At 34.8% G+C, this 18464-nt stretch overlaps 1 protein-coding gene across 1 annotated transcript in view; it reads right to left on the bottom strand.

Moving 5' to 3' along the window:
* Window positions 1–387: 387 nt before the first annotated feature.
* LOC139089157 (cholecystokinin receptor type A-like) overlaps window positions 388–18464 on the bottom strand; it is a 66097-nt gene continuing 48020 nt past the window's right edge. Inside the window, exons 3-5 of the mRNA XM_070638604.1 lie at window positions 17700–17903; window positions 3594–3783; window positions 388–1474 (exon numbers count right to left, since the gene is read on the bottom strand). Of these exons, the coding sequence (XP_070494705.1) occupies window positions 964–1474; window positions 3594–3783; window positions 17700–17903 (905 nt within the window). The 3' untranslated portion in view covers window positions 388–963. The remainder of the gene's footprint in view (window positions 1475–3593; window positions 3784–17699; window positions 17904–18464) is intronic.

Here is an 18464-nt window from a genome sequence, read left to right as displayed (position 1 = left end):
CTAAGGTTTTTGTAATTCTTAATTTTTAAGAATATCAAGGCATTGACACTCAACATTATTTCATTCGATACAAAGATAAACTTTCATCAAGAACAATAGAATTTCTAAAATTCAGCGTTAATGCCTTGAAGGATATTCATCGGTTTCAAAACATTTTGTCTAGCTATGAACTGTAAATAATAAGTTTCGATGAAATCATAAGAATTACAGAAACCCTAAAAGGAAAAGTTTTAAGCGCATTTTTACCACTTTGACATACTTTCTGCATTTCATCATTAGGCTTTATGCTTTTAATTGATTTTTAAACTTTAATTGTGGAACTAATGCAGAAATCAATACACAAATTGATAATACAAAAGTTGTTCAAACAAATGTCTATCTTCAATACCACAAGTCGGATGATCGATTCGAAATCCAGCATCAAATCCGAACAGCACAACATCTTTGCTAGAATACCGTTACGACGCCGTGTTAACCTATTAATGGTGTTAGAGGCGAAGTTGCCCAGACGGTCCCTAGCTGATTAATCGATTTGAATTAGCCGCATGTTATCGCTCAGGCAGGCTAACGTGATTCTGGCATGATGAGAGATCTAACCCAAATCTGACATCAAGTAAGAATCACGCTGGCCTGGAACAGATTCTTGATCGATTAACTGATGTTTGCTGTTTGGATCTGCTACATGTCATCAGCCCCGAGCAACAAAAATGAAGAAGTCACCGTAACGAAACTTCTCCGCTAAAGCTTTTTTATTATCATCAAATAGAAGCCACTGAAAATTGGTAGCTATAAAGATGCATCCGTTAAGCAGAGTCTTCTTCATTTGTGACACTCAGGAGTTATGTTCCTGCCATTGCTGATTATCCTGTCAAATATTTATCAATTTCGATTCTTCATAATAATAAAAATGCGCTTAGATAATTTATCATTTGTACCATTTTTACAATCCTTACATATTCTCACTCATTTTTTCAACGATTCCTTCATAAAACTTTCATCATTGTCATCACTTCGCTTATGTTTACGATATGAATCATGTCGTGATAAATCAAATGTCTCACTACCGGAATGCAACAAACCACTGTTGTGTATATTTGACTCATTTCCGTTTTGTATCGGATTTAACATAGCTGTATTTGGTAAAGTGTTTGTTCCACAACAACTCAAACTAACACGTCGTCTCTGTTGATGATGATTTTGTCGTAAGCACCGGAATAAATTTACGAATGCTTTTCTGAAACCCGTTGACATAAAACAATACGTGATTGGATTGCAACATGATGATGAATATGCCAGTAACTGGAAGAAACTTATTGCTGTATATCCAAGATTTTGATAAATTATTATCGGATCGAAGAGAGCAATCGTATTTATCACATATAATGGTGTCCAGCACAAGAAAAATTCAAGTACAACAACAAACAGCATCTTGATGACACGTTTCTTATTTAGAAGACTCTTTTCGGCATTTGATCTAATTATAAAAGTTTGTTTATGTTGTCAATCGAGTGTGTATAGATGTGATTATGATATGAAGACATGGAATGAGAAAAAAAAAGAGAAAAAATTCATATATTTCTGATTTGCACAAACTTGATATCTGATAAGCTCATCATGAACAAGTCATTTCAAATTTAATTCCGTCGTTTTTGAGTGAATGAGTTTAAAATTTGTATGAATCATAACTTTATATAAGTTATAATCAGTCTTGGAATTTTTGATGAAATAATTTTTTTTGAGGAACTTTTAATGTCACTTCTGATGATGAACATATATTAAAGCAACTCATTCTGTTTATAGGAAAGTTGTTGTTGACAAGAAAAACTTTAGCTGAGTGTGTCTAACTTGTAATTTCCATTTCATACTAAAGTTTGTAATTGCGATGGAATTATCTTGAAAAAAGTTTCTTTTTCCTGATAACATGGACTTATATTCTGAGTGAAGCAGGTGAAGATAAGTTGACTCTTTATCTGGTAATAAATTTGATACATTCCATCGATTGCTGTATCAAAGGCAAGATTTGGCAAATTTAATTTTTCGTCATACATGTATTGAAATCAGCCGTCATCTGGCGGTCAGGGTCCTCATCTTTAATACGGTTTCTTAATTGCGCCATTAAGACTACAGAGTTGCAAAACAGACACCTCTGACTGTCTAAAACCGAACAAATTCTTGATAATTTTTAACAAATTCATACAATATATCAATAATTTAAACGGTTTTTGCCTGTCACAGGTGCCTGTTTTGTAACACTGCTACAAACGTTGTACGGCTCAAGTCTCATGTCATTTCTCTTAATATCGCATTTCCTGACCAGACTTTTAATATCCATATGAATATTGAATACTACAGTTGATGATTAAGCTTTGGAACATGCAAAGGGGGATCTTAAAAATCACATTAATAGAAGCTATGATTTTTACCATTCTTCACATCTTGTTGCTGCTGCATGGCAAGTTCTAGAAATGTCAAATGTAAAACTTGACATATGGTCGATTTATCGTAGCCGGTTCCACTTTTGTTATTGATTTGACAGAAAAAGGATGTAAAATTCAGAATAACGAATTTCAAATGGGACTTGAACCCACGTCTTATGATTTGCAGTCTCATGCTCCTATCACTAAGCTATCGGGACCTAGTCGACTAAATGACAACGTGCTTTATTACTAGAATCCCAATGATATGAGCTAGGGTTTCTGAAAAACGGCATTTTTAAAAAACGGCCGTTTCCGTTTTTTTCTGAAAAACGGCCGTTAACGGGTCCGTTTTTTTAATGGAAGGGAAACAATGTGTTGTATTCAAATTGAAGTCCTTTTTGATTTGCCAAAATATGTACATGAAAAATTTGCTTCTAATAGTATACCGCAGGCCAAAAAAAATTGACGAATATTACTTTTCTTAGTTAAAATTATTAATTAAAAAAATTTTTGAGTCGAAAAATTAATTAAATTTTTGAAAATTTTCCAAAAATTCAGAGAAAAAGTCATATTAAAAAACGGAAAAACGGCTAGCAAAAAACGGCCGTTTTCCGTTTTTATTTTTTCAAAAAAACGGCCCGTTTTCCGTTTTCGTTAACGGCATCAGAAACCCTAATATGAGCTTAATGCTCATTACTGGAATCTAATTTCAAAATTTGTATTATATATCCTCATCATATTTACTGACCGGAGAATATCAGAATCTAACCCTACCCACCCCCTTCAAAGTAAAAAAATCAGTTTATTTGTAACTAATTTCGATAGCCATTTAGTTCTAAATACCGGTTACTAAATAATTTCAATCTTGTTTCAATCAACACCAAAATTCGAAGTAATTATTAGTAATTAACTAAACTGGTACAATAACTGTTTTTGGACATCAAATACGTGGAATAATAATTTCCCGAATTTTAATTGATATGGAAATCTATTTGAATTACATGATGATGGCATCTACTAAAGTGATAGGAAAATTACTAAAATTAGGCATTTATTTTGAAATCATTTGAGACTAATGAATAATCAAAATTGGAACTAAATTTTACAGATATTTTTAATTAATTTTTCATCCTGTTCACATATGAGCAATACGACATAGTAATTAACTACAAATACCTTCGCAAGTTCGGTCCATGAATTCTACTTGAATCGCTTTTCTGTACTGATGGAGTTACATCCTGTGATCCATTTTGTACTTGATGTAATGACAAATTCGTTTCGGAACCTTGAAGCGTGCCACAATATTGAGAGCATCGACTCTTTGTACCGCCGTTACGTATGTAGACCTCTACGGAATTTTTCGCAGCTGAAATGATAGAAATAGAAAGAATTTTTGATAAATACTAGAATACAGGCTCATTAAGTATGGTGGGAAGATATTGATTTATTGGTTGCTTTGGGTGTATTTGAAGATTTATATATTGGATGTGAATTTCAAAATTAATATAAAAATGACTAAGACTGCGACTGAGCATCGGGGATTCAAGTCTATACTTTCTCGTGGTATCACCGATACCGCTTAGGACGGTACACCGCTCAGAGCTATGTGTCGAGACACATACGTTAAAATGACCATCCAAAATAACTCGTCTGTACCGTATCAACTCCACACAGACTAAGTATGATAAGATTTACAGCCCAAACCCAAATGCACAATAACATAAATGACAAATGACCAAAATTATATTTATAGGATCCAATAATGAAAATTCCTGAAATGTGAAATTTAATTAATATTATGAAGGAGCATAAAATGTTCATAATTACATTCGTTGTGGTTTGAATGCTCTGCTTAATGTCATATATTTCATATTAAAATTTATTATTTATGTTCTTATTATTTATCGAAGCCTTTTTTTGGTAACGGTTGTGTTCTCAGCGTGTGAAAAAAAATATTTTGTGTAAGGCTTTTCCCCTTCGAATGAATTAACTTCAATTAAGAATTTATTAATTATAGATTTCCGTGAAGGAAAATGAAAGGAAAATTTCAGAATTTCTCCGAATGACACAAATTAAGAAGGCTTCGCAACAGATCCAAATGGCTGTTGATTAGCTGATGTAGGCGATGACTTTCATTTGGTGTTAAAAAGCCTTTTCTGACATGTGTTTTTTAATAATCGGTTATACTTTCCAAAAACATGACCCCAAAAACTATACAGCTCGTGTAATAACCAATATCTATCGAATGCAAAAAAACCTGAAGTCTAAATTTTGAGTTTAAACATGGAATGGTCAGAACCTTACTACAAACAAGATTCTAGATAGAAAAGTACAACATAGACTAGTGTGACTCGAACCTACTCCTTCTTAATAATATGTCAAGTGCTCTTATCTCCTGAGCTAACGATGTGTTATTATGGAACGTGACATGATGCTGTAAGTGAACTTCCTTCCTCTATACATGCAAACCTCATTGTACAGCTCTTATCATTGTTTTGGATCAAAACACAAAATCCAACAATAAACTACAATCTTTTCATCCTGCTGTAAATCTCACAAACTGTAGAATTATAACATCACCTTCTGACGTGTTCATTTCATATTTCTGACGTCATTTTATGTATCAAAAATTATACCAAAGATTTACGACCTCATCCAAAAATTTCTTCATAAAACAGATTATTTCGGTCAGTGAATTTTCAATTTATAGATTTCCATTTTAAGTGTCTGGAGACTTTTTATTTATGGAATAAAATCCTTAATTAAAGTTCATCTCCCGAAATAAGTCTGTAAGTTTGACATTTATTTGGAGTATATGAAGTCAAGGACTTAAAAATAAACAATTACAGTTTGTGAAAATTTTCATGAGTAAACAGTTGCGTTACCTTCTGGGAATTGTTGATCTTCTTTACAAAATTTTATATGAATGGTTTTTATTAAATTTTGTACAAACGTAAGCAAGCAGCGCAATATTGACATGACTTGAAAGTAGTTGACAAATTGGGTTGAATTTGAGGTTTTGGAATTCATTTAATTCTTTTGTTCATTTGTTCATGCTGAGCATTCATAACAAAACATAAAATATGTATACATTCATTCTTGACAAATTGTTGTAAGCAAAAAGAAGAACAATGTCAGGTCAACCTCAATTAGTTAGTTCCAAGAAGGTACTCTTAAATTTTGGTACATCAAATTTATTCAACAACCAGACGAACAACATCAATACATTTGTCAAAAAATGTTTTAGATTTCATTCAATTACGTTTAGTATTCAAGCATCAAAATTTGTGTACCAAAATGTGTGTAGGCACATTTCATTAAAGATGGTTAGGTAAAATTAAGATAACATGTATTTATATAAAGTTCTCTCAAAATTGCAGGATTACAGACAAAATATGCAGGCTTGCAGCCTTGAAAATTTCTATTAAATGTCATGAGTCGAATGCTGTGTACGGTTTTGGTCGAAATTTACCAACAAGGCGTGCCGCAAAAAATAAAAGGTTCCATGCCACTGTCCTGAACTCTCCTGCATATTCCATGACGGCCATCCAAAGAAGAATCTATGTATGAACTTGCCATCAAACACCACAAACTGAACACTCGAATAGCTTTATGCCTAGTCACAAATAATCTACACATCTTCATATCTCTAGAGACTCCGTTTGACGTCAGTTTCATAAAAAGACTTTTTTCTCCAGAACTTTGTGAAATGTTAAAAAAGTAAAATTTTTTTATTAACTCTGTGATTATGAAGAAATTTCTAATTTGGTATTAAATGTCAATTTGAATGCATTTAGATAAATTGTTCAGAAAAATCGAGAATTTTTAGATTTCAAGCATGAGTCATTTATTAAATTGCCAGTAAATTGTTAGGCTGTAATTTCATTTTGAGTCTTTTTTTGGGGGAATTTAGAGATTGAAGTCAAATTGGATTTCGTATGAAAAACTTGATAGAATCTCAATATACCCGAACAGACAGGGTGTATGCTCATAAAATTGACAATGCTCAAATATCTGTTAGGAAAAACGTTCAATCAATTTCATGCTCTGGTCATGAAACCAAGATTAAATACTCAATGACGAATTAAACACACAATAAGCAGCTTTAATTTGCTGATGTTTTAAATTAAATCTCATAATTTAAGCACTAATTCAACTTGAATTTTGTATCCAGTCAAGTCGAGTTTTCAATACAAAATCTGAATTGACTTCGCGCTTTGCTCATAACGCAAGACGTAAGGAATCGTTCGAACGGAAGTCAAGTCAACTCTTCCTCACTTGATGGAATCTTTTCCTTATTTTTTCTCATTGACTCAAACTCTTTTTCTTTTTGCTTAATATTGAAATTCTTATTAAATTTATTCATTCCGGTCAAATAGAATTAAATAAACTCAATTAAATTTCAGATTTCCATCAAAAAAGAAAAATTCCGAAGATTTTCAGCTTTCTTTTGTTTCAAGACATCAATAAAATCGACAGGAACCCATTTCAATATGATTTTGTCTTCTTCTTATTATAAAAATTATTTGTTTTTCATTGATTTTCCCAGAAACTTTATTCTTGCTATGAGATAAGCTGAAGGAGATGAAAAGCCCGTCAGGGAAAATTAAACTAAAAACTAAAGTTTAAGTAAAAACTGTCATTGATTAAATCATCGATAATAAATGTGGGTGGATTTGCTTGAAAACAGACGATAAAGTTTCTGCATTGATTATTTAATTTTAGAATTGATTTCATGAATATCTGTGCTGCATAAATATTGAAGCTAACATTTAAAATATTTTCTGAATGACATTTTGCATAAATTTGAAATTCAATTAAACTGTTTGGCTATTAAATCTTATGGATATGAACCCGAGCGATAATGATGAAGATGGCTTCGTCATGGAGTTTTTAAAGCTCTACGAAAGCTCTCATTAATATCACATAGAATTCATATTGGGTCGATATTACAGTTAAAATCAGAGTTGCAAAACAGGTGTCTGTGACAGGTAAAAACCGTACAAATTCAGGATAATTTGTATGGTTTTGGAGGAAAAACCAGATAAATTATCAAGAATTTGTACGGTTTTTGCCTGTCATAGGCACCTGTTTTGCAACTCTGGTTAAAATCTGCGAGTTGCCTGCAAAAAGGCATTGCTTGAGAACAGGCAACACATGTCACAGCCACAGTCAACACAGTGCCTGTGGCAGGCGATAATGAAACCTGTCACAGGTGTTCTCCGTTCGCAGGCAATAGCTGTGACAGATATGTTGTCTGTGTGTATCAAAGGCACCTGTTTTTGGAACTCAGGACCATTTCCTTACTTACTAACTTCACTGTCACTGACTTCTCTCAAATGGCGCCTATAGCTGGTTATTTCGATTTCTTTCGTCTGCCAATTTCCAACACGAAGCACAATGCTTTCTCTATCCTATGACTGCCAAATTTAGGCGTCTTTCATTTAGTGTGACTTAAAAAGCATTAACGACACTTTAAAAGCTTCTTGGCAGAGCCACCATAAATTATATCACCCGGATTATAATTATCTTTCATAACCATTCGTAGCAAATTGAGAATATTAGCCACAAATTCATTTTCAACTTGAACTGTCATCGAAATAAAATAATAGGAAAAATTTTCTCACTTTTCAATACCTTTAGAAGAAGAAGCTCAGAAGTTTTCCAATTAAAATTTCTTCTTGTGATTATTATCAACCACTCAAAGTAAAAAAAAAAAAACTGAGAAATTGTGAAGTTCTCTAGTCGTCTCTAAGTAAGTAAAAAGTAATAGCAGCGTGATTAAAAATTTATTGAAGAGATATTGAGTAAGGCGGCTCAGATACACCGAGGGATTGTAAAGTACTTCATAGGTATTGTAAAGTCCGAGCAACACAAATCGAGAAGAGTCTGTTCGGAGCTTCTTATTGTCCGCCTCGGAGCTTCTAATTGTCCGCCTCGGAGCTTCTAATTGTCCGCCTCGGAGCTTCTAATTGTCCGCCTCGGAGCTTCTAATTGTCCGCCTCGGAGCTTCTAATTGTCCGCCTCGGAGCTTCTAATTGTCCGTCTCGGAGCTTCCAATTGTCCGCCTCGGAGCTTCTAATTGTCCGCTTCGGAGATTTTAATTGTCCGCCTCGGATCTTCTAATTGCCTGCCTCGGAGCTTCTAATTGTCCGCCTCGGAGCTTCTTATTGTCCGCCTCGGAGCTTCTAATTGTCCGCCTCGGAGTTGTTTCGGAGCTTATAATGATTCGTCTCCGAGCTTCTAAAGCTCAGTAAAAGCTCTTTAATTACCCAAAATGGAATTCGCCTCCGAAAGACTTCCATGTGTCTGCCCAATAGAAGCTCTTCTGTCGCTCGGAGCAAAAGTGTATCTACAATAACTTCTGAAGTGTCTGAGCCTTATTATTGAGCGAATATAACGTAACTGTTGAAACTTTTTAATAAAATTGATTTATTTCAAAAGTTTGATTGTTCTTCTACTTCCGCCTATTTTAAAGAAATCTCTACTTTTTTTATAAAGCATCGTTGTCTTGTTAATTCGCATCCATAATTCAAACAATTTTAACAATTATTTTATTTAAAAACTTCTTTATGATTATAAGCTTTAGTTATAAAAAGAAGAGATAATGACTTTATGTTTTAAAGGAATTAATTAAAGCTGATAATCATCGAAAAAATTTAATATCATGAAATAAAGCTTCAGTAAGGTCAAAATAAAGTCAATATTGACGTGACGAAAAAAGCATTCATTTTTGTCATTATTAAAAGGATTCTCGTAAATCAGCAAAAATCTCTTATTGGATGGGGTAAAATTGAAGTTTATTGGATTTCTTTGACTTCCTTTCTGATTTAAGCTTTATGAGTTAAATAGTTTCAGTACGAATCATTAAGTAAAAGTTATGACGTTCGTAAAAAAAATTGTTTTTTCGCTCTGTGGCACAGATGTAAGTTCACATATCATTTTCATGTAAGACTGTAAAAAAAAGCTTTAAATTTATTTGAAAATAAAGTTTTATTGAAAAAATTATTTTTCCTTTTTGTAAGTTGGGTCGTGAGACTTTCAATCTTGATAAGGTAAGGAAAGGGGTTCAAGAAGCTATGATTTTGAAAATATTGGATAGCCATCGATAGAGGGTGCACTGGGGTTTGAGCTTGATGAAAATTAATTTCTCATAGACCCTAGTCATAGTCATTTTGAGGTTACTAATTGACTTATAGCGGTATATACAACATCATAAATTCAACACCCAGTCATCTACCCTCCTCCTTCCTCTCAATTACTGGTCCCTCAATCACCACTTACTTATTGGTTTTTTCAACATTACGTAAAAAGCCTTAACAGGCAAAAAGACCGCTTTTAGGTACAGTAATTGTCTTTCTATAGTATGAAAGAATACTCTGTGTCTGTTAGGAAAATTTTCAGTTCCTCTGCAATTTTAATAAAAACAATTGCTTACAATTCTCCAAAATAAAACTAATTCTGTATGCAAATAATGACACCTAATCTGATTTAAATTAAATTAATAAAAACAAGCTCATTTATTTTCAATTTTTCAAGGCTAAATTTTTATTCCAACGAAAAATTCAAATTGAATAACATCTACCTACCCCAAAAATAATGTCATTATCTCATTTCATTTCAATGTCATCAAAAAGTGATACAATTGAAAAGACCATCAGAACAATTCGTCATTTCGCATTGTTTGTTTTGCTTCAAGAGGAAGCAAAATTTTTTTTCGATCGACCCTTTTTTAATCGAAGGTCGCATTCGTGGGAATTTTTATATTGATAGGAAAAAAATGGAGAGATTTACGCCATTTCAGATTGAAGAATCCTTTAAATTGAATAAATTTTAAATGTGTGCCAATTTTGTTTGAACAATTTTAAAGACTGAGCTTGAAACATAGAATAGAATAGAATATAATGTAGGGTCTGCGTATAACAACGGCACTGCGATCGATGATCTGTTGTACCATCCCAAATTCTCTAGCTTGTAGCACACTCAAATAGCTTACTCATTTACTGGAACCATTCTCCAACTTGGAGCATAAGTTGCTTCAAAAGGCTTTCCATCAAACTTAATTGATGGCCGAATCACAAAAGCTTGTATAAATTCTCAGTTTTAATATCTAACTAGAACTCTGTCCTACGCCATGTTGCTTAAATTGCACAAGTCTTGTAATTGAATCAAAATCCGGAATTAGGTCGGTGTGACTGATTAATGATGCAGTTTGTGCTATTTGGGGTAATATCGATTGACACAAATGAAGAACAATCGGGTTTAATGTTATTAAGTAAAAGTTTGAAGTCGGCACGAATTTTAAGTCAAGTCAATCGAATTGAATTTCAGGTCGACTTGAGCCGACTTTTCCATACAAATTTGAATCGGGTTTTGATACCGAAACCAAGACTTCTTGAATTCGATCTCGAAATTTGCTAAGAATAGTGGAGACTTCAAAGGATTCTGTTGTAGTCTTGATACCAATTTCGTTCTCGGTCTCGAACTGAAGATCTGTCAAAAGCGAGCCTTCAATAAACCTTATTCTAAAATCTAGATCAAAGGAAAATTGTCAAGAATTTTTCAGAATTCCATTAAAAAAGCTCGAAACAATACCAAGAATTTTCTACCTATAGCATTAAAAAATAATTTATTTAAACTAGTCAATCAACATGATTGAAACAAAAGATTCTATTCAAATTCACAAAATATACCACAAAAAAGTTTTAAAAACTTTTCTTTTAAAGTTCCTCAAATCTCCCAAAAAAAGAGATAATTTATTCACAGAATATTCAATGAATTTTCCCCCCAAATAGAACAGCCAACAATTTTTTCAAGGACAAATAAGCTTTTTTCAATTTAAGACATAAGAAAAGAAAATCGTTCACTGAATTAAATATTACTGAATATATTTGTCTCATTTGAGATACCAAGAAGAACAGAAATAAGTACGGTATGCAAATTAGAGACAATAAAAAAAAAATTTTTCTCAATATAAATTGAAATTACAAGACAGACAACATTGTATTGTGAACAGAATAAAAAAACAAGAAGCTGCGCTGTTAATTGAAAAATTTATTGAGAGCCTTTATTACACAGATATAAGATTTATTTTAATGAGAATTGGATCTTAATATAGCTGAAGAATACTCGATTTGAACTTCACGAATAAAAAAACAATCAACTTGAACTTTAATTTGTTAATTAAAAGGATTTTCAAGGTTTTAAATCTTATTGTTAGATATTTATGGTTGAAATGGTTTGAATGACAACACTTTAGTGGATTCAACTTGATTTACAATGTTATTTAGTTTTGACAAAATAAAAAGATCCATCCTCAAGTGTCTATTTTCATTGTTGTTTCTAAAATTGATGAATTTTAGCGTAATTTTGAGATATTATGACGCATATAATTTCATGTTGGTCGACTGGCTGGCTTTGTTATGAGATCTCAGCCATAAGATATCGTAAAGCGATCGAATTTGAAGCATTTGATAAGTTTTATTAAGTTACTGACTTATCAATGAGCTTGCTAACTTTAAATCGTGTTTAAATAAGTTAATTATTGATTTTTCAATCGCTGACAAATGACATCAGTGGCCTACATGGTAGAGCGTTGGCCTTACGTGCCAAAGGTCCTGAGTTCAATCCCTGGTCATGTCTAATTTTCGAAGCTCTTTTTCCATTTTACCGTTCTAACCACGAAGCTCGATTTGTGTGTTGGATGTAGTTTTGAAGTCTTTGGCTACATATTTGTAGTCTCTATTGCTAGGTATACAAGGACATAACTAGTTTCTGAATGATTTTCCTAATTTACGCACACGAATTGCAGGTGGGTATATTGCAGAGTACTTCATGTCTAATGACGCACTGCATATCTTTACAATGTTGAGCTTGCAAGTGGTTCGAATCCTGTTCGAATCCCACTATGAACTACAGGTCTAAAGGGTATAGTACAATAGATTCTCTATCACAGTACTTCCAGCTCATAAGGCTAGCCTTTCAAGCATTATATATACTGATCGCTGTTAAAAAATGCGCTTAATTTCTTCATTCAATAACTCAAGGACTTCCAACATTCGCTCTAAGTAGCATATTTTTCAAATTTTCCAATAAAACAGCCTCTTATGACTCGTCTCATTTCCTTCCTTATTAAAATTGTCTTGAAATAACAATTCTTGTCAAATTCAATAACAAAAATATTCTTGTTGACTTATTAGAGACGATTGTGTAGGGTGGGTGGAATGAGGTAGAACCACAAATCAATCCAAAAATAATTTTCTAAAGCTCTTTTGAAACTTGAATACACAATTCTCATGAAATGAACACAAAAAGTTTCAAAATATGTATTCAATACTGCGTCATTTCAACAGCATTTTCAAGGAATTCTTTTCGACAAAACTTTTGTGGTTTTTTGGATCCATACTCTTAAAATAATTGGGACTAATCTTGATTCCAAGAAAGCATAATGTCAATTGACCTTGTAAGAGATCTGAACAACGCAATAAATGAATGAATGAATGACTTGAAGATGAAAGATAGCTTTTGAAAATTACATGGCATAAAAATGATCAAAATGACGATTTCAGGCCAGATTCAAGCTAGCCTGGGGCCGGATTTTTAGTCATTTCTACGTATTGCGTCTGCCGAGTAGACAGTATTGCATTTGGTATTGGAAATTGGCTAGCGGTATTGAACGAAAGACCCAGTTGCAAGTGATATCAGTGGGAAGCCATAAATCACAATTGATCTGTACGGCCAACGATGTAAGCACCTTCCGGATGGAATACGATATAAAATGTTGATTCTGTAACGTTTTTCGTTTAAAATTCTCATTCATAATTAAGACAACAAAGTCAGAACAGCAGGAATAAATGAAAAAAAGTAAATTGTCTGATTCCCATCCAGTATACTTCCCATCCACAACAAAAAAATCGATTCATTTTTTATTTCAGAAAAGTAATTTAACTGTGCGAAACAGGATGGGAAGTAAACAGCGCGACAATGCATGCAATTTTAAATAATTTTTTTTTCATTGAGTTGTTTTCACATGCTGTTAAATGGCGTGAAAACAACAAAATTTGTTTTACTGTTTCGATCGCTTCTGTGTTGTCCAAACTATTTTTTTGAGCCAAGGTAAACTTTGGTTGTAGAAAGTTTTTCATATTAAACCAATTGTGTTTTTTGAGTGGAGTGGAATCTGGGGTACCGAGTCATTTATAGACAAATCTGTCACAGCGGAAGTTAGAGTTCTGTGGATGATTGGTTAAGCAACAGACCGGATTTCTGTATAACTCTATTGTGAGTAACGTGTGTTCGATTCCCACCAGAGATTAGACATCTCAATTATTATGTTCAAAATTATATTGAGTTTGGTTAAAATCAGAGACTAAAATGTATGAAAAAAAATCATTGATGAAAAAAATCATTTTTTTCGGTGATTAAAAAAATCACGATTTTTTTCATCATACGTTAATCACACGTAAAATTTAATCACGTAACTTAATCACTACGTAAAATTTAATCACGCAGGGCAAAAACACATGGTTTAAAATTTTTCTCAAAAGTTTTGTGTCAATCACGATGAAAATTTTGAAATTTTTTTAGCTCTATTATTGTATTAAACTAAAATATTATAAGCCTTTACTTGTTATTTCACTATTCTAAGTAAATTAAAGTAGTTTTCTGGTGCTTAATTTAGTTAGAATAACCAATTTCAACTTCATATTTGTGTAGTTTTTTATTGGATTTATTTTTGTTTCTCCGTGAAAAAAATACCAAACTTCATTGTTCTTTTTCACAAATCTAACTTATTTAAGCACCAGAAAACTACTTTAATTTACTTAAAATAGTGAAATAACAAGTAAAAGCTAATAATATTTTAGTTTAATACAATAATAGAGCTAAAAAAATTTCAAAATTTTCATCGTGATTGCCACAAAACTTTTGAGAAAAATTTTAAACCATGTGTTTTTGCCCTGCGTGATTAAATTTTACGTAGTGATTAAGCTTACGTGATTAAATTTTACGTGTGATTAACGTATGATGAAAAAAATCGTGATTTTTTTAATCACCGAAAAAAATGATTTTTTTCATCAAAGATTTTTTTTCATACATTTTAGTCTCTGGTTAAAATTGTGAAATTTGTCCAAAATAGCCAGAAGTATCGCGAAAGCTATAGCTGGAAGTGTCGTGGCTCACAGTTTGGACAACATTGGTGTAACCTGAGGACGAGGGGAAATGTTTCTGAATTTAAAAACACCTTCTATATTCTAAGGTATGCACAGTTGCTGTTAGAGTTAGTTGTGGATAATTTAATTTGTCAAAATTTATAAGAGAAGGTCCGAAAACTAAGTAAGGCTTAGGGGAGGAAGAATTTAACAGTTTTGATATGGAGAAGAAGGGTCAGAATAGACTGTGGAAATGTCCGAAGCTGATTGTTACTTTTATTTTCAAAAAACTAAATGACCGTTTATTTTTGAATTCAGAAAGACCGCTAAACAACAATCGGCATTCTGTGTCAAAGGCTTTCGACACTCAGATTTCCATAGTCTGGGTCAGAAAAGGATTCATAAATGATTTTCATCAATCCAATTTTGTCGTATATTCAGCTTTAATCTGAAAAACATTCGTCGAAGAAAAATTGAAACTTAGTACCCCCATTCTGGCGTGGAGCCTCGGATTTCATCATACCCAGATTCTCCTACACATGGTGTGCTTTATCTACGTCATGTACCTTTCGGGAAAATTCACGTTTGGATTTCATTTGAATAAACACGGAGCCAAAAATAAAAAAAACCTCCGATTAAATATTTGTGGCAAACAGCCGATGTGTTGACAAATATTTGCAATCTGAAATGTCATCGCATGAACAACATTTTTTTACAAACTAGTGTATCGGGTAGAAACCCAATGCGGATATATTCACACCGTCCATAAAAAGTCTCGCCGATAGGCCAAGCTTCGCTTGGCAAATGTTTGAGGGATTAAGCTCCAGCGGGTAGGCCAAGCTTCGCTTGGCACATGTTTGAGGGATCAGGCTCCAGCGGGTAGGCCAAGCTTCGCTTGGCACATGTTTGAGGGATCAGGCTCCAGCGGGTAGGCCAAGCTTTGCTTGGCACATGTTTGAGGGATCAAGCTCCAGCGGGAATTTTCGCTTGGCACATGTTTGAGGGATCAAGCTCCAGTGGGTAGGCTGCTTCGCTTGGCAAATGTTTGAGGGGTCAGGCTCCAGTTAGGCCAAGCTTCGCTTGGCACATGTTTGAGGGATCAAGCTCCAGTGGGTAGGCCAAACTTCGCTTGGCACATGTTTGAGGGATCAAGCTCCAGTGGGTAGGCTGCTTCGCTTGGCACATGTTTGAGGGATCAAGCTCCAGCGGGTAGGCTTTCGCTTGGCACATGTTTGAGGGATCAAGCTCCAGTGGGTAGGCTGCTTCGCTTGGCAAATGTTTGAGGGGTCAGGCTCCAGCGGGTAGGCTGCTTCGCTTGGCACATGTTTGAGGGATCAAGCTCCAAGGTAGGCTGCTTCGCTTGGAACATGTTTGAGGGATCAAGCTCCAGTGGGTAGGCTGCTTCGCTTGGCACATGTTTGAGGGATCAAGCTCCAGGGGTAGGCCCATGCTTCGCTTGGCAAATGTTTGAGGGATCAGGCTCCAGTGGGCAGGCTGCTTCGCTTGGCAAATGTTTGAGGGATCAGGCTCCAGTGGACAGGCTTTCGCTTGGCAAATGTTTGAGGAATCAGGCTCCAGTGAGGTAGGCCAAGCTTCGCTTGGCAAATGTTTGAGGGATCAGGCTCCAGTGGACAGGCCAAGCTTCGCTTGGCAAATGTTTGAGGGGTCAGGCTCCAGCGGGTAGGCCAAGCTTCGCTTGGCACATGTTTGAGGGATCAAGCTCCAGCGGGTAGGCCAAGCTTCGCTTGGAACATGTTTGAGGGATCAAGCTCCAGCGGGTAGGCCAAGCTTCGCTTGGCAATGTTTGAGGGATCAAGCTCAGTGGGTAGGCCAAACTTCGCTTGGCAAATGTTTGAGGGATCAGGCTCCAGCAAAAGGCATGCTTCGCTTGGCAAATGTTTGAGGGATCAGGCTCCAGTGGACAGGCCTAGCTTCACTTGGCAAATGTTTGAGGAATCAGGCTCCAGTGGGTAGGCCTGCTTCGCTTGGCAAAATCAAAAAAATAGTGGACAGGCCAAGCTTCGCTTGGCAAATGTTTGCAGGCTCCATAGGCCTTTCGCTTGGCACATGTTTGAGGGATAAGCTCCAGCGGGTAGGCTGCTTCGCTTGGAACATGTTTGAGGGATCAAGCTCAGTTAGGCTGCTTCGCTTGGCACATGTTTGAGGGATCAAGCTCCAGCGTAGAGTAGGCCAAGCTTCGCTTGGCAAATGTTTGAGGGATCAGGCTCCAGCGGGCAGGCCAAGCTTCGCTTGGCAAATGTTTGAGGGATCAGGCTCCAGCGGACAGGCCAAGCTTCGCTTGGCAAATGTTTGAGGAATCAGGCTCCAGCGGGTAGGCCAAGCTTCGCTTGGCAAATGTTTGAGGGATCAGGCTCCAGTGGACAGGCCAAGCTTCGCTTGGCAAATGTTTGAGGGATCAGGCTCCAGCGGGTAGGCCAAGCTTCGCTTGGCAAATGTTTGCAAAAAATGTTCAGAGTTTCAAAAAATCATAGAAAACATTGATTTTGAAATTTTGTATGAAAACGAAAGTTTTTTGCTTTTTTAGAAGCAACGGCTGCTCCTGGCATGCCCAAAAACTAATCAGCTCTTCTATAGAGCAACACGGATCGATTGCAAAAAACTAGAAGTCTCTACGATGTCTCGTTATTGAGATTTCTTGCTGATTAACTTGTTTGCTTGTTTGTTTGCTTGTTTGCTTGCTTACAGAAAGCGAATTTTTCGATTTTCTCAGCAATGCCTCAACCAATTTCAAATCTGTTTTTTGATTATGGTGAGGAATTCCAGGCACAAACTTTTTGCAATAGAACAAAACTTGCCATTATGCTTAGTTTGGCTGTAAAATCCAAAAAACTGGTTTTTCAATCTGAACAAATTCAATACATTCACACGTGAAAACGGTGTGAATATAAAAAAGCTACTAGTGCATAAAAAAAAGTCCCCGCGAGAGAGCTTCACATTCAAATTAATTTAAAGCACTGACGAAGCCTTTTTAACTGCAGAATTAATTACCATAAATTTTAATTTTTAATCAATAGGAATTTAAATTTACCGTAATTGTTTTTTTTTGGAAGCAATTATTTCAGACAATTGATAATACATGCCAAACACCAAAAAAAATAAATTGAATACTTACATAAACATTTCGTATAATTGCTTAATTGATTTTTCACGTCCCGTTCTGTTCGTATACCCTGCCATAATGTTTTTGTTATCATAAAGTATGTTGCAAATAAAACAAATAATGGTAGCACCAGTAGAAACATGTCGAGGAAGAGATTGAAAACTTTTTCATACTCAATTGGTTCGTCGGGCCAAAGTTCGCGGCATTTTCTGTGACCTATAAAATAAAAAAATATACAAATAAATGGCTATAAATAACGATAACAGATTGTTTGGATAAAGTTTCAGTAAATGCGTAGAATCTGAATTGAGCTGGTTTGTGCTGAGACGTAGTATAATAGAGGGAGGGGATAGGAGGTCAAACAGAGGCGTAGACAGAAATTTATTCAGTGAATGGCGAGGGTTTTGATAGTTCTTGTATTTATCGTTTTGGAATTATCCACGAAAACCCTAGAAAATTGACCCCCAAAATTGGGTTTTGACCCCTAAACCCATCACCACCATCCCTGAATTCACACCTATGGTCAAACCCCCATCTGGATAAAATTCTTCAATTTACTACGGTTTTTAGTGAAAAAAATCCAAAAACCCTCATTAACTTTTGCGATCCCAACATCCCCTTACTCAACCCTCTTCTGGCTATGTCCCTAAGTTGTAGGATAACTAGCAGAGGGTTGGAAATCTACCCCTACACCTCTTGTTATAAATTGAATTCTTCAATTTGTTAAGATTTTTTTGTCCTCTAAATATTTGCGGTCGCTACAACCCCAAGCCCCAT

Source organism: Chironomus tepperi, unplaced genomic scaffold (genome assembly GCF_022539635.2).
Source record: "Chironomus tepperi strain 1889 unplaced genomic scaffold, CSIRO-AGI_Ctep_v1 contig_175, whole genome shotgun sequence".
NCBI classification, from domain to species: domain Eukaryota; kingdom Metazoa; phylum Arthropoda; class Insecta; order Diptera; family Chironomidae; genus Chironomus; species Chironomus tepperi.
Note: the sequence above shows the minus strand (reverse complement) of the source record. Positions and strands in the feature narration are given on the sequence as shown.